Source organism: Elephas maximus, chromosome 11, assembly GCF_024166365.1.
Source record: "Elephas maximus indicus isolate mEleMax1 chromosome 11, mEleMax1 primary haplotype, whole genome shotgun sequence".
NCBI lineage: Eukaryota > Metazoa > Chordata > Mammalia > Proboscidea > Elephantidae > Elephas > Elephas maximus.
This window is the reverse complement of record NC_064829.1, coordinates 98,766,498-98,788,479: the sequence shown is the minus strand read 5'-3', so window position 1 is coordinate 98,788,479 and position 21,982 is coordinate 98,766,498. Positions and strand designations below refer to the sequence as shown.

Here is a 21,982-nt window from a genome sequence, read left to right as displayed (position 1 = left end):
CTCTGTGGGACTTCCCAGTTTGTGTTTCCTCCAGAAAATTTGAGGAGGCCTAAAAGACAGACGCAGAGCTCACGGTAGGACTGAGTAAGCATTAAAAACATCGTTTATTCCAAACACTGCAATGTGGAACAGGAGAGTGGAAAGAGAGGTTGGTGGTGAAGTGTGGACTCCCAGACCCTCCCCTCCACCACCCGGCCCCAGACCCGGCTGGGGACCCAGAAAGAGGAGGCTTTGGGGGGTCTGGTGGGTCACCACTGCAGGGTCGCGAATAAGGGGTGGATTTGGAGAGACTACGGCTGGGGACACCTGGGGCTGGTAGGGAGGTACGACTGGGTGGGAAGTTTGGGCCTGAGGGAGGGTGGGGGTCACAGCAGAGGAGGCGGGGCTTCTGTTGGGGGCATGTCCTAGTCAAAGTAGGGGAAAGAGACTGAGGGTCAAAAAAGGAGGGGAGGGGGTGTCATGGTTTGGCGTCGGGGGGAGTCACAGTCTGGTTGGGGCACAGTCTGGGGATCGGGTCACTGTTCGGGGTCAGGGGTCACAGTCTGAAGTCAGGGGCTTTCGTGTGTTGGGGCCAAGATCTGGGGTCACAGTTTGGTGAACGCGTCTCACAGTTTTATGTCCAGATGGATGAAAGGTTAAAAACGGGCTTCCCCGGAGGCGTGGCTGGGGCCAGGGAGCTGCACAGTGATGTGGGGGGTCACGGCCCCGGGCGTGGGGGTTTGGCGCGGGTGTGGGGTGTCCCTCCCCCACCTCCCGCCCCATCTGGTGACATTAAAAAGCCCTTGTCGGGTTTAAAAAAAAGTCCGGTGGGCTCCAACACCCTCGCCCCCTCGCTCTCAGCTGGGTGAATTGGGGGGACCAAGTCTCCTCCGGCTCGCAGTTCAGGACGCTGCTCCAGGCGGGGTCCGGCCAGTTCCACGTCTTCCTTTGCCAACCCTCGCAGGTCCGGTCCACTAAGCGCCCCCTCGGGCCGTGGCCTGCGCTGACCGAGGGGACGCTGTGGGCCCCTGGCCGCGTCATACTTCGGACTCCAGGCTGGAGAAGTGTGCCGAGCCCCTGCGGGTGCCCAGCTCCCCGCCCCGGTGTCTCCGGTGGGGCGCGGCAGATAGCGGCGGGCCCCAGTGAGCGGCGTGCGGGCAGCGGCGCGCGTGGCGCGAGAGCCCGGTAAGCCGGCGCGGGGGAGCGGCGCGGGGGCAGGAGCTGAGGTCCTCAAGCGAGCGCGAGGTGGGCGCCGGCGGCGGGAGGTCCCAGCCCGCGGCTGCTCGCCGGTGCCGGTGGTGGTGCGGCGCAGCGGCAGCGGGGGCGCGGTGCGAGGCCCGCGGGCGGTGAGGGTGAGGCCGCGGACACCCACAGCGGGCCCGACGCCGAGGCGGCGGCCCGGCGGCCCAGGGCGGCGGCGGCGGCGCCCACCAGCCGCCATCCAGGCCGTCGTGCGAGCAGCTGAGGTGGCGCGGCGGCGGCAGCAGCTCCAGGCTGGCGCAGTGGCGACAGTGCCAGGCAGCCGGGCCGCTGCGTGGGGGCAGGTAGTCCCAACTGCCAGCGCGCCAGCCCCCGAGCTTGTCTACCGACCAGTAGCGGCCAGGCGGTGGCCCGAGGCGCTCGGCATACGGGTAGGGGAAATCGGCGAACCACCAGGGCTCTAGGCCGCCCAGCGACGCGCCTCCCAGGCTCTCCGAGTCCTCAGAGTCCGAAGGCGATGGCTCGAGGTCGAGGTACGGGCAGGGCGGCGGCGCGGCGCGGCACGGCGGCGGCGCCGCCGGGGGTCCCCCACCTGCGACCCCAGCGCCGCCCGCGCCGGGCCCCAGCAGCGGCTGGCTCTCCGGATCTGAGCGCGGCCAGCGCGCGGGCGCCGGCGGGCTCTCGTCCTCGAAGGCCAGTCGGCACAGCGGCGGTCCGACGGCAGCGGCCGCGACGGTAGGTGGCGCGGGCGGGGACGGAAAGCCGGGGAAGGCGCCGGCAGCGGGCTCGGGAGGCTCCTTGTCGCGCACAATGGCGAAGTAAGAGGGCGGCGGCTTCTGTGGGGGCTGCGCGGCCGGCGGGGATAGCGGGCGGCCGGCAGCACCCCGGGGAGCCGCGCGCGCCTCGCCCACGCCCAGGCCCTGCGGCTCGATTGGGCCGTAGTAGCGGTGGAAGCCGTCGGCCAGGCCCGCGCCGCCCGGTGGCCCCGGGCCCTTGGCACGGCGCCAGCGGTCCACGGCAGCGCGCTCCCGGGGCACAAAGGGCGCAGGACCGGGCGCCCGCGCCGCCGGGTACGCGGGGCTTGGCAGCGGCTGCGGCGGTGGTGGGGGTTTGGCTGGCGGCGGAGCGGCCTCGGCGCTGCAGCAGCTGTACATGCCCTGTGGGTACCGGGAAGGGGAGGTAGGCGCGGGGTGCCCTGGGGCCCTCCATTTCCACCCTCACCTGCTAGCGTTCCTGCTGTTGCCCAGCCTCCACCCACATCTCCCCTTCTCGCATCTCTTCCCAAGTGCTCCCTCTCTCCCAGTCTTCATCTGCGTACCCCCTCTCTCCCGGTTTCTTTCCGCATCTCCCCCCCTTCCCAGACTGCACCAGCAGGCGCCCTCCCCGTTGCTACCCACGGCCTCCCCCAACTCTCACCGTGTCTTCCTGTGTCTTCCCCTCTCTACCTGCCTTTCCCCCTCACCCTCTCTGGCTCTTTATCCATGTTTCCCGTTTCTGTCCATGCCTCCTGGTCTCTACATGCGTCTCCCCATCTCTTCCCACCGCGGTCCTCCTGCCCCCATACCCTGGAGAAAGCCAGCAGGAAGTCCATGCGGTGGGTGGGCCCCAGGCAGTGCCGCAGGCGCCAGTAGACCAGGTGCTCCCAGGCGAAGACCAGCAGGGAGAGACCCATGGCCACCAGGAGCATGTAGAAGACTCCTGCCATGTTGTCGATGTCCAGCTTGCTGCTCATCACCTCGATCTTGTCATTGTGGCAGATCCCAGAGAGCCACAGCCGCTCTAGCATCTCGATTTCATCTGGGGAGGGGGGTCAGAGGTCACCTGCCATGGTAGCCTCCAAGGACCCTCTCCTCTGATACAGCAGTCTCAGCCCCCAGACTCTGAAGTCAGGGCCCCCATCTCCTCCTTCCCCAGGATCTAGGGGTCTCACCACCCCCCACCCCATCTAGGAGCCCCTGTGCTTGGCCGCACCATCCCCCAGGAACTGCAGCAGCGCCAGGTCGATGGGCCGCTTCCAGCGGGAGCCCTTGTGCAGTGCGATGCCATAGCCTGTCGTGGCAAAGACCTTGCCAGAGCCGATGGTGACCAGCTTGCAGCCCTCATCCTTGCGGGCCATGTAGTTGAGCACAGCTGCGTCATAGATGAAGGCGTCCAGCTTTCTGGGGGCAAGGGGTGTAAAGGGTGGGTCATTCCCATCCAGGTGCCCTCCTGGCCCAGCCTAGAACCTCTCACCCCTAACCTCCACTGGCTCCATCTCCTAAATGGCCATGAACTCTTGAGCAAGCTACTGCTCCTCTTTGTGCCTCCTTTTCAACATCTGTAAAATAGGGATGGCAGGAATACTGCCCTTCCACAGTTGTTGCAAGGGCAGAGTGCCTGGTGCACTAGGCAGTGCTGGTGAAATGTTAACTGGGCTGATTATCAAAATAATTACTCGCTTTACTCCTCACCGTAGCCATCCATGGAAAATCCTATTTACTCCTCCCAACCTCCAGAACTGTGAGATGTAAATATAGTTTTTTATAAGTCACCTGAAGGAACCCTGCTCATGCAGTGGTTAAGTGCTCGATGGCTAACTGAAAGGTCAGTGGTTCAAACCCACCGGCCGGTCTGCCGGACAGAGATGTGGCAGTTTCTTTCTGGAAAGATTACAGCCTTGGAAACCCTATGGGGCAGTTCAACTCCGTCCTACAGGGTTGCTATGAGTCAGACTCAACTTGTCTTGACAGCAACAGGTTTTGGTCTATAAGCCACTCAGTTTGTGGTAATCTGTTACGGCAGCCCTAGGACTCTGATGTTGTCGTTAGTTGCCATGGAGTTGGCTCTGACTCATGGTGGCCTCGTACACAACAGAACAAAACGTTGCTGGGTCCTGCACCATCTTCACAATTGTTGACATGCTCTGTCCATTGTTGCGGCCCCTGTGTATTTTGACTAACTTCCGACCTAGGGGGTTCATCTTCCAGCGCAATATCAACAACATTCTGTCGTGATCTGTAGGGTTTTCATTGGCTAGTTTTTGGAAGATCTCCAGGCCTTTCTTCCTAGTCTGTCTTAGTCTGGAAGCTCCACTGAAACCTGTCCACCATGGATGACCCTGCTGGTATTTGAACTACTGGCGGCAAAACATCCAGCATCATAAAAAAATAGCAACATGCAAAATACCACAGTATGACACACTGACACACGGGGAGGGGGGCGGTGGAGGAGGGGGTGGCGGAAACTCATACACACCTCAAATAGGATGACGGGGAAATGAGAGGCTTCCCCAAACTGAACTGGTTCAGCTGAGGCAAAAATCTGGGGGTGGAGCAGAGAACTGAAAACTCTGGGAAGTCAGCAGAAAACTGGGAGCACACTCACCATCCCATGGCTGGAGAATGGGGCTGAATTAATTTTCTATGGGTTCTAACAGGCAGGGAGATCCCAGGTGACATCTGGACATGTATATGTATAAAAAAAATATGTATAGGCAAGAATATGTATAGAATATGTATAGGCAAGAAAAATGCTGCAACTGCCTGTGGGCAGTTTTTGCCTGGTAGGCAGACTGCAATTTCTCTCTCGATTTTTCTTTTTTTAGGAAAATGCCCTTGGGGGCGAAAGGTGAATTGCTCTGCATGGTTAAGTGAAAAGGCTTTGGAATTTCTAGACTCAGACTGAAGGGGAGAGATTGAGGGGCTGGGAACTAGCATCAGGTGGAGGAGGGTTTTGGGGGTCCCTGAAGAGTTCGGCTACTAACCAAAAGGTCAGCAGTTTCAATCCATCAGCTACTCCTTGGAAACCCTATGGGGCAGTTCTACTCTGTCTTACAGGGTCACTATGAGTCAGAATCGACTTGACAGCAACAGGTTTGGTTTGGTCTTGGGGATATCAAAGGAGCCCTGGTGGCAGAGTGGTTAAGCGCTTCGTTGCTAACGGAAAGGTCAATGGTTCAAACCCACCAGCTGTTTCACAGGAGAAAGACGTGGTAGACTGCTTCCATAAAGATTACAGCTTTGGAAACCCTATGGGGCAATTCTACCCTGTCCTATAGAGTTGCTGTGAGTCGGAATCGACTGTATGACAAGGGTATGGTGTGTGTATGTGTGCGGGTATGACTGCCCCAAGAAAACCAAAAACCCAAACCAAACTCATTGCCATCGAGTCGATTCCGACTCATAGTGACCCTACAGGACAGAGTAGAACTATCCCATAGGGTTTCCAAGGAGCAGCTGGTGGATTTGAACTACCGAACTTTTGGTTAGCAGCTAAGCTCTTAACCACTGTGCCAGCAAGAGCTCCACCTCAAGGAAACAGACCTAAAAATACTGACATTGGGAACTGCCCAACAAAAAACTGCACAGACGGATCATAGCCAACAGCCCTGCTCATGAGCTCATAGCCTCAGAACTGTCGCTGTGAGTCAGAATCAACTCAACAGCACACAACAACACCCCCCCCACACACCTAAATATGAACAGATTACCAAGGATTACTAGACATCAGATAAAGCCTCTGTCTTAGTTTCCTAGTGCTGCCATAATAACAACAACAAAATACCAAAAGTAGGTGGCTTTAAATTGATTTTCTCACAGTTCTGGAGGCTAGAAGTCCAAATCGAGGGCTTGGCTCTAGGGAAAGATCCTTCCTTGTTAGTAGCCCTAGGTGTTCCTCAGCTTATAGATGTATCTGCCTGCATTGTCACCTGATGTCTCCCCCATGTATCTGTCCCTGTGTCTGTTCCGCTCTTCTTATAAGCCATCACTCAGAAGTGATTTGGTTTTAAGAACACAAGACAATAACGAGCCCAAGAGATGGAAAGGGCTACATGAACCAGAGACTACATCATTCTGAGACAAGAAGAACTAGATGGTGCCCGGCCACAACCAATGACTGCCCTGACAGGGAACACAACAGAGAACCCCTGAGGGGGCAGGAGAACAGTGGGATGCAGACCCCAAATTCTCATAAAAAGACCAGACTTAGTGGTCTGACTGAGACTAGAAGGACCCCGGTGATCATGGCCCCCGGACCTTCTGTTGGCCCATGACAGGAACCATCCCCGAAGCCAACTCGTCAGACATGGATTGGACTGGACAATGGGTTGGAGAGGGATGCTGGTGAGGCATGAGCTACTTGGTTCAGGTGGACACTTGAGACTATGTTGGCATCTCCTGCCTTGAGGGGAGATGGGAGGATAGAGGGGCATAGAAGCTGGCAAAATGGTCACGAAAAGAGAGATTGGAAGGAGGGAGCGGGCTGTTTCATGGGCGGGGGAGAGTAACTGGGAATATGTAGCAAGGTGTATATAAGTTTTTACGTGAGAGACTGACTTGATTTGTAAACTTTCACTTAAAGCACAATAAAAATTACTAAAAAAAAAAAAAGAAGTGATTTGGTTTAGAATCCACCGTACATTGGTATGACCTTATTAACATAACCAAAGAAATGCCTAACAGGGTCATATTTACAGGTACATGGGATAGGACTTCAACATAACTTTTTTTAGGGTGTGGGGGGACACAATTCAATCCATAACAATCTCTAACAAGAAAGATAGAAATGTCCCCCAAAACTATTGCCCTAAGATAATCTTTAAAATTTAAACCAAAAATATCCACTGAAGTCTTCTTAAAACCAAACAATAGTTTAGCTTAACTAGTAAAAAATGTCTGCCTTGAGCATTGTGCTCTTTTAAGATCTATCTATATGGGATCAAACTGACAACAGCAACTCGAAAGATTAGATAGGAACCTTAGGGGGCACTGAGTTTATGTCAAGGGAGGAGGAACAACTCAGAAAAGGAGGGTGAGAATGGTTGCACAATTTGGAGTATGTAATCAATGTTACTGAATTGTACATGCAGAAATTTGAATTGGTATACGTTTTGCTGTGTATATTCACAACAACAAAATAAGTTATAAAAAAAAAAGAAAGAAAGAATACAAACAGGGACTAACCCAATGCCGTTGAGTTGATTCTGATTCATAGTGACCCTATAGGCCAAATAGAGACTAGGAGGAAAAATTATACAGGAAGGAGAAAGTGTAAAAAAAAACTATCATTGATATCATCGGAGAAATAAAACACTGCCATTCTGAAACATAAATAGGAATACTATAAATAGGAACATTCAGACACCAAAAAAAGAGTTCTAGAAATTAAAAATATACTAGCTGAAATGAAAAGCTTAATAAAGGATGGAAGATAAAATTGAGGCAATCTCTTGGAAAGTAGAGCAAAAAAGATAAAGAGATGGAAATCAAAGAATTAAAGAAATGGACAATCTGGGAAGCCCAATATCAAATTAATACAATTTCCAGAAAGAAAGAACAGCAAAACTGAGCGGAGGGGGAAATCATAAATGAAAGAATTCAAGAAAATTTCCCAGAATGAATGACATAAGGATACCATTAAAAGGTGCATGGAGTGCTCAGAACAACAATGAAAATAAATCAACACACATTACTAATGAAAAAGTGTCAGCAAATTGAAGACAGGGAATAGAAAAACAGGTTGCTTATAAAGGCTTAGGAATCATATGGCCTTAGATTTCTCAACAGTTATACCGGAAACTGGAAAACTATGGAGTGATGCCTTCAAAAATTCTGAAGGAAAATGATCTCTAACCTAGAATTCTATACCCAGCTAGACTGCCCATCAAGTATAAGGGCAAGAAGAAAGACTTTTCAGATTTCAATGTCTCCAAAACTTTGCCCCTCATGCACTTTTTGTCAGGAAGCTCACAAGAACAAGGGAGCAGAATCCAGACAGAGCAAAAATTGGGACCCAGGAAACAGGATCCAAACCAGGAGTGAGGTGAGAGGATGAAGATCAAGGGTGATTCCAAGATGGCAGCTATGCACTAGATTGGAATGGGCCAAACGCCATGGGAAAAATATAGTCAAGGAACAGAGTACCTGATGCTTCTGAACACATTAAGAGGCGATTCAGACATTTAGCAGAGAATCTGGGTTTGAATTAGTTAGGCACAAAGAAAATTAAACAAGTGGGGGAGAGAGAGTTAGGAAAAAAAAAGACAATTATTAACTCCAGGAAAAACAAAGAATTGTGTAGGAGAGAGAAGTAATCACAGATTACTACTTGTGGCAGCTGCGAGGGCATTTATAGTCATAACATGTAAACACTGAATATTCATTTAACTAGAATTACAATATGGGAGGCTGGAGTGATTTGAAGAGCATGGCTATGTGTCTCCCACAGTAAGGAGGGGATGGAAAATGCCTAAAATTGAAAAATCAAGAGGTAGCTATACAAACATGGTCTTTAAAGACAGATAAATAGCAAAATAAAAAAATTCACGAGATGGAATTGGATTTCTCTTGGGCGGAAAAAATGGAGGGGAGGCAGATGCGAGACTTGTTTTTTCATTAAAAAAAAATCTTGTGTTTGACTCCTCAGGCGGTATGAATGTATAACTGTTAAAAATAGAACTGTAAAGTAAGGGAAAATGTAAAAGGGGATATTAAAAAACAAACAAACAAAACCTGTTGCCCTTGAGTTGATTCTGACTCATAGCAACCCTTCAGGATTGAGTAGAACTGCCCTGTAGGGTTTCCAAGGCTGTTGTCTTTTTTTTTTTTTTAATTGTGCTTTAGGTGAAAGTTTACAGCTTAATTTCTCATTCAAAAATTTATAACACATACTATTTTGTGACATTAGTCCAAGGCTGTAATCTTTATAGGAGCAGACTACCATATTTTTCTCTCAAGGAGCAGCTGGTGGGATTTGAACCACTGACCTTTCAGTTAGCAGCTGAGCACTTAACCACTGAGCCACCAGGGCTCCTTTTAAAACAACAAACATAGGGACATCTTTTGTGAAGCTATGAAGCTGCTGGGGAGGGTAGGGGGTGATGCTGGGTTTCCTACTACACATATGAGACAATGTAGCATAGTGGTTGAGTGCCTGGACTCTGGTCTCTGACTGCCCAGGTTCAAATCCCAGTTCTGGAACCTTGTTGTGCCTTAGTTTCCCCATCTATAAAATGGAAATAATAATAATGTCCATCTAAGGTTGTTATGGAACCCTGGTGGCACAGTGGTCAAGAGCTTGGCTGCCAACCAAAAGGTCGGCAGTTTGAATCCACCAACTGCTCCTTGGATACCCTATGGGCAGTTCTACTCTCTCCTGTAGGGTCACTATGAGTTGGAATTGACTCAACAGCAATGGGTTTGGTTTTTTAGTTTAAGGTTGTAATGGGAGAAGGAGTCCTGGTGGCACAGTGGTTAAGTGCTCGGCTGCTAACCAAAAGGTCAGTGGTTTTTTGAACCCACCAGCCACTCCATGGGAGAAGGATGTGACAGTTTGCGTGCACAAAGATTACAGCCTTAGAAACCCTATGGGTCACTATGAGTCAGAATCGACTTGACAGCAGTGGATTTTAAGGTTGTTATGGGGACATTGGTTCAGTGCTAGAATTTTTGCCTTCTATGCAGGAGACCCCGGTTCGATTTCTGGCCAGTGTACCTCATGCGCAGCTACCACTCATCTGTCACTGGAGGCTTGCGTGTTGCTGAACAGGTTTCAGTGGAGGTTCCAGACTAAGACAGACTAGGAAGAAAGGCCTGGTGGTCTACTTCTGAAAATCGGCCAACGAAAACCGTATGGATACAATGGCAACCAATCATGGGGTGGCACAGGACTGGGCAGTGTTTTGTTACGTTGTGCATGGGGCTTCCATGAGTCAGGGTGCAACTCAACAGCAGCTAGCAACAACAAGACTGTTGTGAACTTAAATGATTTAATATCTCCAAAGCAGTTAGAACAGAACTTGATACATAATAAACACTATAATAAATTAAAAAGACATAGTCATGATACCAAGACTTGGCAACGTTACAGAGCAAGTGGAACACTGCTACAGTGCTGGTGAGAGTGTACATCGATACAACCACTTTGGAAAAGATCTGGCAATACCTCCTGAAGCTAAGTGTACGCCTATCCTACGATTCAGCAGTTCCACCCCTGGGGATATGTTGTTAGGTTGTTAGCTGCCATCAAGTTGATTTAGAGTCATAGTGACTCCATATGACAGAGCAGAACTGCCCCATAGGGTTTTCCAGGCTGTGATCTTTATGGAAGCAGATTGCCAGGTCTTTCTTCTGCAGAGTCCCTGGGGGGTTCGAACTGCCAACTTTTTGATTAGCAGCCAAGTGCTTAACTATTGCGCCACCAGGGCTTCTTGCCTGGAAATACATTCAAGAAAAATAAATTTGTGTGTCCACTCAAAACTTGAACAAGAGTGTTCGTAGTTCTTTTATTCATCATGGCCCAACACTGGAAACCACCCAAATGTCCACCCACAATGGGATGGAAGAATTATCGTATATTTGTACAATGGTATACTCCACAGCAATGAAAAAGAATAAACAACCTGGACAACATAAAGCTGAGCAAAAGAAGCCAGACACAAAAAAATACACTTTTCAGTTCTGCTTATAAGGAGCCCTGGTGGCGTAATGGATAAGTGCTCAGATGCTAACTGAAAGGTTGGTGGTTCAAACCCACCCAGCAGCTCTTTGGAAGAAATGCTGGTGATCTGCTCCCATAAAGGTTACAGCCTAGAAAACCCTATAGGGCAGTTCTACTCTGTCACATGGGGTCACTATGAGTCAGAACTGACTTGACAGCTCCCCACAACAGCTCTGTTTATACAATATCCAAAACCAGGCAAAGTGACGGTGATCACCTCTGGTGAGTGGAAGGCCACAAGGGAGCCTTCTGGGCAGCGGAAATGTCCTAGGCCTTAATCTGATGTGGTCACGTGGGTGTACGTACATGTCTAAGCAGTTATTGAGCGGCACACCTCACTGTGATGGACTGAGTTAAAAGAAAAAAGAGCAAACCAGTTGCTGTCAAGTCAATTCCAACTCAGGGTAACCCCATGTGTTTCAGAGCAGACCTGTTCCACAGGGTTTTCAATAGTTGAGATCTTCTGGAAGTAGGTCTCCAAGTCTTTCTTCCGAGGCACCTCTGGGTGGATTCGAACCACCAATCTTTTGGTTAAGTTGAGCACTTAACTGGTTGCACTACCCAGGGACTTTATGGATTCAATCGTGTCCCCCACCCAAAATATGTTCAAGTCCTAACACTCAGTACCTGAGAACATAACCTTTTCTGGAAATAGGGCCTTTGAAGATGTTATCAGTTAACATGACATCATATTGGAAAAGGGTGGGTCCTAATCCTCTATGAGTGGTGTCCTTTTAAAACAGAAGAGACACACAGAGGGAAGATGGCCATGTGAAGATGGAGACAGGGATTGGAGTGAAGCATCTACAAGCCAAGGATTGCGAGCCAACCCCAGATGCTAGGAGAGAGGCATGGAACAGATTCTCCCTTAGAGCCCTCAGAAGGAATCAACATGGCCGAATTTGGACTGCCAGCCTCCAGAACTGTGAGATAATAAATTTCTGTTTTTAGAAAGCCATCCAATTGTAGTACTTTGCTACAGCAGCCTTAGGAAACAAATCCATGTATTCTATGAATGCTTCATCTTTATTAAAAAAAAAATTAAAATCTATAAAAAGACATGGGATGAGGCCTCAAAGCTATTCCGGTTGAGGGCTGGGGATGTGGCTGACAACTGAATGAAAAAAATATATGTATCCCTCACTCTCTGAGCTCAGGGATGGGACAGACTTGAATTCCTGTTTCAAGATTGCATTGGGGTCCCTTACTAGTAACAGTCTCACTACTCAGGAACCAAGTTGGTTTGGAAAATGGAGTCCCTCGGTATCTGGAAACTCACACAGGACTGAATAGTCTGGGAATGCAAGGGAGACCTATAGATGTAAGGGAGGAAGGCAGTTCTACCTGCAGCCACCGCTGACTCTTGAGGAAGAGCACTTTGTGCTAGGGAAGCATGAGTGGTGGCAGAGCCTGGGAGAGCCACACTGCTCTGCATAAGAGAGAGGGGAGCTGGAATTTCCAGGGGTCTACTTGGTGGGAAGGAGTCCCTGTGTGGTGCAAATGGTTAACACACTCAGCTGTTAACCAAATGGTTGGCAGTTTGAGTTCACCCAAAGGGACCTTGGAAGAAAGACCTGGTAATCTACTTCCAAAAAATCGGCCATTGAAAACCTTACGGAGCAAAGATTCTATAGAAGAATCCTGATCAAAAGGGGGGGAAATGTGGTACAAATTGTCAAATCTCATGGAATCCAGGCTTTCTGGAGCCATGGAGGCTGGTTGAACCCCTGAAACTATTGCCTTGAGATACTCTTCAAACCTTAAAACAAAAATATCCCCTGAAGTCTTCTTTAAGCCAAATAATAATTTAGCTTAATTAGTAAAGAATGTCTGCCCTAAGCATTGTACTCTTTTAAAGGACTATGTATTTATATGGGATCCAACTGACAACAGCAATGGGAAAGGTTAGATAGGAAGCTTAGGGGGCAGTGAGTTTACGTCAATGGAGAGAGCAATTCAGAAAAGGAGGGTGAGAGAATGATTATACAACTCTAAGAATGTAATCAATGTCACTGACTTGTACATGTAGGAATTTTTGAATTGGTGTATGTTCTACTGTATATATTCTCAACAACAAAAATAAAATAAATTATTTAAAAAAAAAAAACCTTGACATATGTGGGGGAATTCTACTCTGAATATATAGGGTCACCACGAGTCAAGGTGGAAGGCAACTCGTTTTTTGTTTTTTTGACAGGAGGGGCTGAAGAGGGATAAATGAATAAATAAATAAACCAGGAGAAGGAGGAAGGGGAGAGAAGAGTCAGCCGGCTGGCTGGGGAGAAAGCTCAGGTGGTAAGTAAGGAAGTGGAAAGGCCCAGGGCCTTGGGTGGGGATGACCAGAGCCCTTTTATGTTTTACATTCATCATGCTTAATGTGAAATTCTTTGCTTTCGGGTAATGTAGACCTGTGCTGTCCAATATGTTAGCTACGCTGTTGTGGCTACTGTGCACTTAAAATGTGGTTAGTTCCAGTTGAGATGTCTGTGAGCGGAACCCGATTCTGATGACTTAGTGAAAAAAAAAAAAAAACGAAAACAAACATACAAAAAAAAAAACAAAACCCATTGCTGTCCAGTCAATTCCGACCCATAGCGACCGTATAGGACAGAGTAGAACTGCCCATAGGGTTTCCAAGGAACAGCTCGTGGATTTGAGCTGCTAACCTTTTGGTTAGCAGCTGAGCTCTTAACCACTGTGCCACCAGGGCTCCAAAAAGAAAAACATCTCATTAATAACTTTTATACTGATTAAAAAAAAAAAAAAACGAGTTGCCATCAAGTCCATTCCGACTCATGGCAACCCCCTGTGTGCAGAGTAGAACTGCTCTCATAGGGTTTTCAAGGCTGTGACCTTTCGGAAACAGATCACCAGGACTGTCTTCCAAGGTGCCTCTGGGTGGGTTCAAACCATCAACCTGTAGGTTAGTCCAGGGCTTAACCGTTTGCGCCAGCCAGGGACTCCCATGAAAGAGGTACCTTCCCCAATAAAAACAGAAAGCCTCACCAAGAGAAAATCCTCCACTCTTTCACCCTTCCTTCTTCTTACCTGGAACCAAGACATGCACCATGGAGGGGCAGCAGCCATTTTGTGACCATGAGGCAACCAAAATGAGTATGAAGACCTGTATGTCAAGGCTGGTGGGACAAAAATATGGAAACTGTTGGATGTGTGATGGTATCCGTGAGCTATCGTGGTAGACCTGGACTTCTTATTGAGAGAGATGAAGAAACTTTTGTCTGTTTAAGCACCCATCACTGATCAGCATACTTAACCTATATTGTAGACTATTCTTCTCCAATGTCAGTAATATACCTAGTACACAGTTAGCACTCTTCAAAAATTTTAAATGAAGGAATGACTTTTGTGTTTCCACAAAGCCTAGTTTTACTTTCTGCAATGAGTTTCAAGCAACTCCCCTGTCTCCTGACACAGTTGTTTTTGTATCCTGTTGAGTTGATTCTAACTCATAGCAACCCTATATCACAGGGTAAAACTGCCCTCATAGGGTCTCCTAGGCTGTAAATCTTTACAGGAGCAGATTGCCAGGTCTTTCTCCCGTGGAGCCACAGGAGGGTTCAAACTGCTGACCCTTTAGTTAGAAGCCAAGCACTTAATCACTGTGCCACTGGGACTCCTTATCTTTAATGCTAACCCATCCATTTTACTTAAGCCAGATTGAATTGAAATTGATTGGGTGGGTTTCTTTTCTTGTAGCTTAGCAATTCTAATCAAGACAGAGGAATAAGAAAGAGCCAGTTAGGGTTGGGTACTTGAGGGGTGAGCAGAGGAACGGGGAAGGTGAACTGGATGCTGTGGTGACCTGGTTCTATACACACCCTCCTCCATCCATCCACACAGCAGCCAGAGCGGACATTTAGGAACAGAAATCAGATTACTCCCCTCCCCTGCTTAAAATTCACCCTTCCCCCTATTGGCTTCTCATAGCCCTTGCAATAAAATCCAGCCCTGACCTTGGCCTCAGGGGTCACACCACTTGTCCTTTCCTCATTACCCTCTTTTCTGAGCCATTCGTCCTTCAGCCACACTGGCCTTGTTGCTGGTCTTCCAAGATCATTCCTGCCTCAGGCTCTTTGCATGTGCTGTTCCTTCTGCCTGCAAGGTTCTGCCTCCAGAGGTCCCCCTAGCTCGCTCCCTAACCTGCTCAAATGTCATGTCCTCTGAGAAGCATGCTCTGCCCACTGGATGAACACCCCCCTGCCTGGTCACACTCGAGCCCATTGTTCCCCCTCTGAAACGATCTTGTTGATTCTCCTGTTTACATGTTTACTGTTTGTTGCACTGATACATTTGAATTACGGTATTGAAGAATGCTGAATATACCATGGACTGCCAGGAGAATGAACAAATCTATCTTGGAAGAAATACAGCCAGAATGCTCCTTAGAAATGAGGATGGCAAGACGTCATCTCACATACTTTGGACTTGTTATCAGGAAGGATTAGTCCCTGGAGAAGGACATCATAATTGGTAAAGTTGAGCATCAGCAAAAAAGAAGCAGACCCTCAACGAGATGGGTTGACACGGTGGCTGCAACAATGGGCTCAAACACAGCAACAATCGTGAGGATGGTACAGGACCAGGCAACATTTCATTCAGTTGTACATGGGGTCACTATGAGTCAGAACCAACTCCATGGCACTTAACAACAAGCTCTACCTGAGGGCAGGAATTCTTGTCTGTCTGTTCATGGCCTGGCATAGAGTACCCATACCCGTTGCCGTCAAGTCAATTCTGGCTCATAGTGACCCTAAAGGACAGAGTAGAACTGCCCCATAGGGTTTCCAAGGAGCGGCTTGTGGATTTAAACTGCCGACCTTTTGGTTAGCAGCCGAGCTCTTAACCACTGTGCCACCAGGGCTCCTGGCATAGCATAGAACCAAAAAAAAAAAAAAAACCAACCCATTACAGTCAATTCTGACTCATATCGACTCCACAGGACAGAGTAGAACTGTCCCATAGGATTTCCAAGTGGAACCCTGGTGGCGTAGTGGTTAAGAGCTATGAAAGTGGAATCAACTCAACAGCAATGAGTTGGTTTGGTTTCCTGTTTACGGAAGCAGACTGTCACATCTTCTGAAGAAGACTGTCACATCTTCTCTTGAGGAGCGACTAACTGGTGGGTTCAAACCAACCTTTTGGTTAGTAGCTGAGTACTTAACCACTGCACCACCAGGGCTCCTCCAGTACAGTAGGGGCTAAGAAAATCAATGTAGATTAAATGGCTAAATGAAGAGCAGGGAGTTATGGTGCTCAGTTTTTTTCGTAATCTTTATTTTTTTAGTTTTGTGGTAATCTTGGGCTGCATTTTAGGGACTGATCTTAACTTTATCCCTATGATTTGGGAAACTGATGTAGAAAAGCCATAATCTAGATATTGATTCTAGTGAGTTCAGATATAATAATAAACCTCATAATAATAGCGGCAAACGCCTACCGTGTGCCAGGCATTGTTCTCAGTGTGTTATGTGGATTAACTCATTTTAATCTTCACAACAACCCTATGGGGTTGGTCCTATTGTTATGCCCATTTTACAGAGGAGGAAACTGAGGCTCAGAGAGGTTGAGTTACTTGCTCAACATCATACAACCAGGAAGGGGATTTGAGCCCTGTCAGTCTGGACCCAGAACTAGTTCTGAGTGTAACTAGTGAATCCCCTGGAAATATCACAAGGGCCCTACTTCTGGGAAGGGGGAGTCCACCCCCACTCCTTCTGACCTCCAAGCTGATCCACCATGGGCTGCCCCGAGGCTTATGACTGGACCCTGACCCCTCCACATTTCCAAGCCCCATTGTCCCCTAGCGCTCCCTGCACAGCTTCCCAGTTCCGAGTTTGCACTGACCCGGCCTTGAGCTGAGTAAGCGCTTCCTCTACGCGGGGCTGGTTGTAGCGCACCATGTAGCTGTGCATGTCGGGGTAGTTGCTGCGGATGTTCTTCTCTGTGGACCCATTGGGCACCGTCCCAAACTTCAGGGGTGGGTACTGCTCCTGGGGCCGCTGGAACTGGGGCAGAATGGGGAGTTATTAGGGAGCCCCCAGGGGACATCTCAACCCAGGTGTCTTGTCCTAGGGGGCAACCGCCAAGTCGCGGGCACCCCAGTTCAGAAGCGTTTTTTCACACTTAATTGATTGTGACACACAGTAGGAAACACTTTTCTACTCCCCACCCAGCACACACATCCACAGATTTTATACATGTGTGTATATATAAATCAGTTGCCGGCGAGTCAATTCCAACTCAGGGCGACCCTATGTCTTTCAGAGTAGAACTGTGCTCCATAGCGTTTTCAATGGCTATGATCTTTTGGAAGGAGCCTGATGGCACAAGAGGTTTGCAGTTGGTTGCTAACTGAAAGGTTGGCAGTTAAACTCACTCAACAGCTCAGTGGAAGAAAGGCCTAGCAATCTGTTTCCATAAAGATTACAATTAAGAAAACTCTACAGAGCAGTTCTACTCTGTAACATATAGGGTCTCCGTGAGTTGGAGGCCGACTTGACAGCAGCTGACAACAACATGATCTTTTGGAAGTAGATTGCCAGGCCTTTCTACTGAGGCTCCTCTGTGTGGATTCTTACTGCCAATCTTTCTGTTAGCAGCGAGGCACAAGTGGACTACACATACATACTTACATTTATATATAGTTACAATATTTAACAACTAGCATGGCCTGATCACCTTCTCATCAGAAAGGACACTGGCTCCAGAGCAGACCTGCAGAAGAGTCCTGGAGGCCGCAGTATACCAGGCATTAACCCTTAATTTGCTTGATTGTGGGAGGTCCCGGGGGTGAGGGGCAGGGGCTGGCATGGCTGGGGTGGCAACAGTTGCTATTTACAAATCAGTTCAGAATTAATTCACTCTTGTACCAATAGACATAGCCATATTGATGTGTGCTGGCTCAATGCCATGTATGTAAATGACTAAAACAAAAGTTTCATAAGACCATACTCACCCCTGTTACATAAGGATGCAGTCAACATATTTTATATTCTATTCCATTCCATTTAAAAAAAAAAAAAAAAGCCCGCTTTTTGCAATTTATTGAATCAATTTCTCAATCTACTAATAGGTCACAACACCCAGTTAACTGCTTTAGTCTCAAAGTGTGGTCTGCAGACCACTATTTCCTGAACAAACTGTGACCCAAAACGAGATAAATACAGAAATCAAGACATTGCTCACTGAGAGCAATTTAATGGAATGATTTTTATGTCCCTTGAGTCTAAAAAATAAAAATTTGGGTTTGAGTTTTGTAAATCTTGGTTCTGATTTTTTTTTTTTTTTTTAGTAATTCATCCCTATTGGATTTTACGAATGCATTGGTCTCCAATGGATTGATCAGAAATTTCAAAAACTTGCCCTTCAACACAGTTTGAGAGATGCTCTGGTTTAGAATATCCCATTTGGCACAGCTGCCCCGGAATGTTCTGAGACATCCCCTTTCCCTACTAGAAATATTTAAATAGTTCATTTTGAAACATACCCTGTCTTCTTCTAGAACATTCCGTTTTACCATTCTGGAAAGAGAGACCCCCAGGATTTCCCCTCTGACGTCTGACTCCATCCCCACCCCGCCCCCCAAGCACACACACCTTGCGGTCACTGAGCCCAGACACGGTGTCCACATACTCCTCCTGGATCATGAAGGCGGCGAGGTTGGCTGTGTAGCTGGCGAGGAAGATGACAGCGAAGAAAGCCCACACCAGCACCATGATTTTGCTGGTGGTCCCCCGGGGGTTCTCCACGGGCACCGAGTTATTGAACACCAGGGCCCAGAGCAGCCAGATGGATTTCCCAATGGTGAAGGTTGAGCCGCCAGGGCCTGCAGGGGGCCAGGAGTGGGGACATAAACCCCAAATCCTTTCTGCTCAATGGGGGAAACAGAAAGAACTACAATTCCCAGTAGACCCTGGGTCCTCTGACCCCTCAAGAGACCAGGGCTCTGCCCTGGGGCCTGCTGGGAAATGTAGTTCCAGCTGTGGTCCGGGAACCGAGGTGGAGTGGTGGAGTGGAGTGGTGGAGGAAGGGGACTCACGCTTGCCGGTGGCCAGGCTGCGGTTGTAGCCGACCGGACTGAGGTACTCAAAGATGAAGACGGTGACGGCGACCACGGTGAGGCACATGACGAACATCATCACCCACACGGCGGGGCTGTAGGGCTCTGAGGGCAAGGGGGGTGTGGTTATGGCTCAGCCTAGCCAGGGATGGCTGGCCACAGACCAACTCCCACCCCCCACACGTATGGATGCAGTCCGCGTCTGTCCCGTCCTAGTCTATCCTCCTCCCAGGTTCTCCATCGAGGGGACAGACCCCTGGGGGATCAGTCTTTTCTCAAGGAGAGACAACCACTTCTGGGGTTTCAGCCACCAAACGTGTGCCCATCGAGTTGATTCTGACTTACAGCGACCCTATAGGACAGAGTAGAACTGTTCCATAGGGTTTCCAAGGCTGTAATCCTTACGGAAGCAGATCACCAGTTTTTTTTTTTCTCTCTGTGAGTTCGAACTCCCAAACTTTTGGTTACCAGCTGAGCTGCTTACTCATTGCACCACCAGGGCTCCTTCACAAATATGAACTGTTTTCTACATATGTTTCCTGAGCCCCCGAGCCTAGTCTCCACCTTCACCTGGACACTTCCAGGTCATTCATTACATCCCCCATCTTGGAAACCCCACCAGCCACCCGACTAGTCATAGGCCAAAGCCCCGGGTGCCGTCCTCACCCGTGACAGCCCATCAGTCCCCAGCCCTTTCCTCCTACCCTCTGATTCTACCTTGATCTCTACTCTCACAGCCAGCCCAGCTCCAGCCTCCTCCCCAGCCTTCAGCCTCTCCCTCCAGTTCATGCCCCACATGCCCTTGAGGGTCTTTCTACCTAGAACTGACCATGCCCCTCCCTCCTTCACAGCACTCCTATGGCTCCCCAGTGCTCTCAGGACCAGGTTCCAGCACCTCAGCCTTGCCCCCACCCTCCTCTGCAGCCTGATCTCTCTCAAGAACTCACAGTCACTAAACCAGCAACACCTGCTCTGCCTTTGTCTCTACAGTCCCCTTCCAGAGGTGCCAGGCTGATCTGTCCACCACATAAACCCCCATTCACTGGCCCCTCCTTACACCCCATAACTGTGTGTTGCCTCTCGGAGTTTACTCACAAGTAAACCCAAATCACCCTTTCCTTGCTGTAAGGACCAAGTGATGTGAACTCCGGGCCAAGTGCAAGTTGACAGGGCTGCCCTTGTCACAGCACGGCTGCCACCCAGGACCATCACTAGGACATCTGGCCACATGCCTGTCACTTCCACTGGGCAACTTGATGGGGAGTAAATATGACCCTGTCACCCCCCCTGCCAGGCAGTGCCTGAGGGCAGGGACCCCATGTGGTGCATCTCAGTGTGCCCTGCAGAGACCTCAGTGCAGAGGAGGCCATGGGAGACGTTGTTGGGGGAAAAATAAAACAAAAAGGAAAGGAAGTCCCTTTTCCCAGCCCCTCTCCTCTCCCAGGAGCTTGGTAATACTGCAGAGAGCAAACAGGAACTGACCCACGTACGCTTCATCCTTTGTTTTCTCTGGCTCAGTAAATGGGACTGCTAGCCAAAAGCTTGTCCTTGGTTAATGGTTAACCTCTAGGTTACCAACCAAAAGGTTGGTGGTTTGAATGTACCTAGAGGTGCCTGGGAAGAAAGGCCTGGAAATCTACTTCTGAAAAGTCACAGCCATGAAAATCCTATGGAGCACAGTTTTACTCTGACACATATGGGTTCACCAGAGTCAGAGTCCACTCAATGGCAACTGGTAAGCTAGCATCCAAAGGCTCAGGCCTGGGGGGAGTCAGTCTTGCCTCTTCAGTTTCCCCTAGATCCACATCAAAGCCACTAGCTCACCTGGTATGTCAGCTTCCGAACCAGACCTCGAGTTGTCTACTGTTCCCACTCCCATCCTCACCTTCCAGTCCCACAGTCCTATCCCCTCTGGCACAGACTCCCTCACTAGCCTGTTCAAAGGCCTTCTGCTTCCACAGAGCCGCTGGCGGGAAATTTTAAAAGCCTGAAAATGATCATATAAGCCCACACGACTATCTGTAGTTCAAACTGTTGCCAATGAGAGTTTTTGCTTAGAGGGCATTGAGTTTCGGTTAATGGTGGTGGAGTGATTTGGGAAAGGATAATGAGAATGGTTGTATCACTTGAAGAATGTAATCAGAAATCAATGCCACTGAATTGTACATGTAGAAATTATTGTGATGGTATCTGTTTTGTTATGTTTATATTTTCACCACAATAAAATAAAATAAAATAAAATAAAATAAAATAAAATAAAAAGCTTATATAAACTTTGCATTAACAACAACAACAAAAAAAAACAAATTTTGCCATTTTGTTAAGAATAAAACCCAAACTTCCTACTCTTGGGTACAAGGCTCTGCACCATCTGTCCCCCACCTTCCCTGTCAGCACTCACCTCCCACCCTCTCCCCCTCTGTCACTCCTCTCCAGTCATCTGCTCTTTCACAAACATTCTCACCTTGGGGCCTTTGCACTTGCTGTTCCCTCTGCTTTAACTGCTGTTCCATGCAGCATTGGAGTCACCTCCTGTAAGAGGCCTTTCCTGCCTACCCAGCCTATTTGCCTTGATCTTTCTTTGTCCTGGCTTATTTTTCTCATGGTATCTATCACTTTGAAGTGATCTTCTCCATGGACAACCCTTTAACTTGATTGTCTCCCCCACAAGGTGAAGAGCTCCCAGTGGGCAGGGATTTGGGTCTGCCCTGTTCACCAGTGGGTTTCCAATGGGCAGCCCAGAGCTTGGCACATAGTATAAAAACCGATTCTGACTCATTGCAACCCTATAGGACAGGGTAGAACTGCCCCATAGGGTTTCCAAGGCTGTAAATCTTTTTCTTTTTTTTTTTTTAAATTGTGCTTTAGATGAAGGTTTACAGAACTAAAAAAACTCCACTGCTGTCGAGTCAATTCTGACTCATAGCGACCCTATAGGACGGAGAGAACTAGCTTCCCATTAATGTATACAATTACCATACATATTGTTTTGTGGCATTGGTTATGAACCCCACGACATGTCAACACTCTCCTTTCTGAACCTTGGGTTCCCAATCACCAGCTTTCCTGTCCCCTCCTGCCTTCTAGTCCTTGCCCCTGGGCTAGCGTGCCCCTTTAGTCTCATTTTGTTTTATGGGCCTGTCTAATCTTTGGCTGAAGGGTGAACCTCAGGAGTGACTTCAGTACTGAGTTCGAAGAGCATCTGGGGGCCATACTCTCAAGGCTTCTCCAGTCTCTGTCAGACCA

General features: G+C 48.8%; 1 protein-coding gene across 1 annotated transcript in view; it reads right to left on the bottom strand.

Annotated features, from left to right (window-relative positions):
* Positions 1 to 403: 403 nt before the first annotated feature.
* GRIN2D (glutamate ionotropic receptor NMDA type subunit 2D) overlaps positions 404 to 21,982 on the bottom strand; it is a 44,690-nt gene continuing 23,111 nt past the window's right edge. Inside the window, exons 8-13 of the mRNA XM_049901565.1 lie at positions 18,716 to 18,841; positions 18,273 to 18,502; positions 16,522 to 16,682; positions 3,151 to 3,338; positions 2,744 to 2,976; positions 404 to 2,336 (exon numbers count right to left, since the gene is read on the bottom strand). Coding sequence (XP_049757522.1) covers positions 1,017 to 2,336; positions 2,744 to 2,976; positions 3,151 to 3,338; positions 16,522 to 16,682; positions 18,273 to 18,502; positions 18,716 to 18,841 — 2,258 coding nt within the window. The 3' untranslated portion in view covers positions 404 to 1,016. The remainder of the gene's footprint in view (positions 2,337 to 2,743; positions 2,977 to 3,150; positions 3,339 to 16,521; positions 16,683 to 18,272; positions 18,503 to 18,715; positions 18,842 to 21,982) is intronic.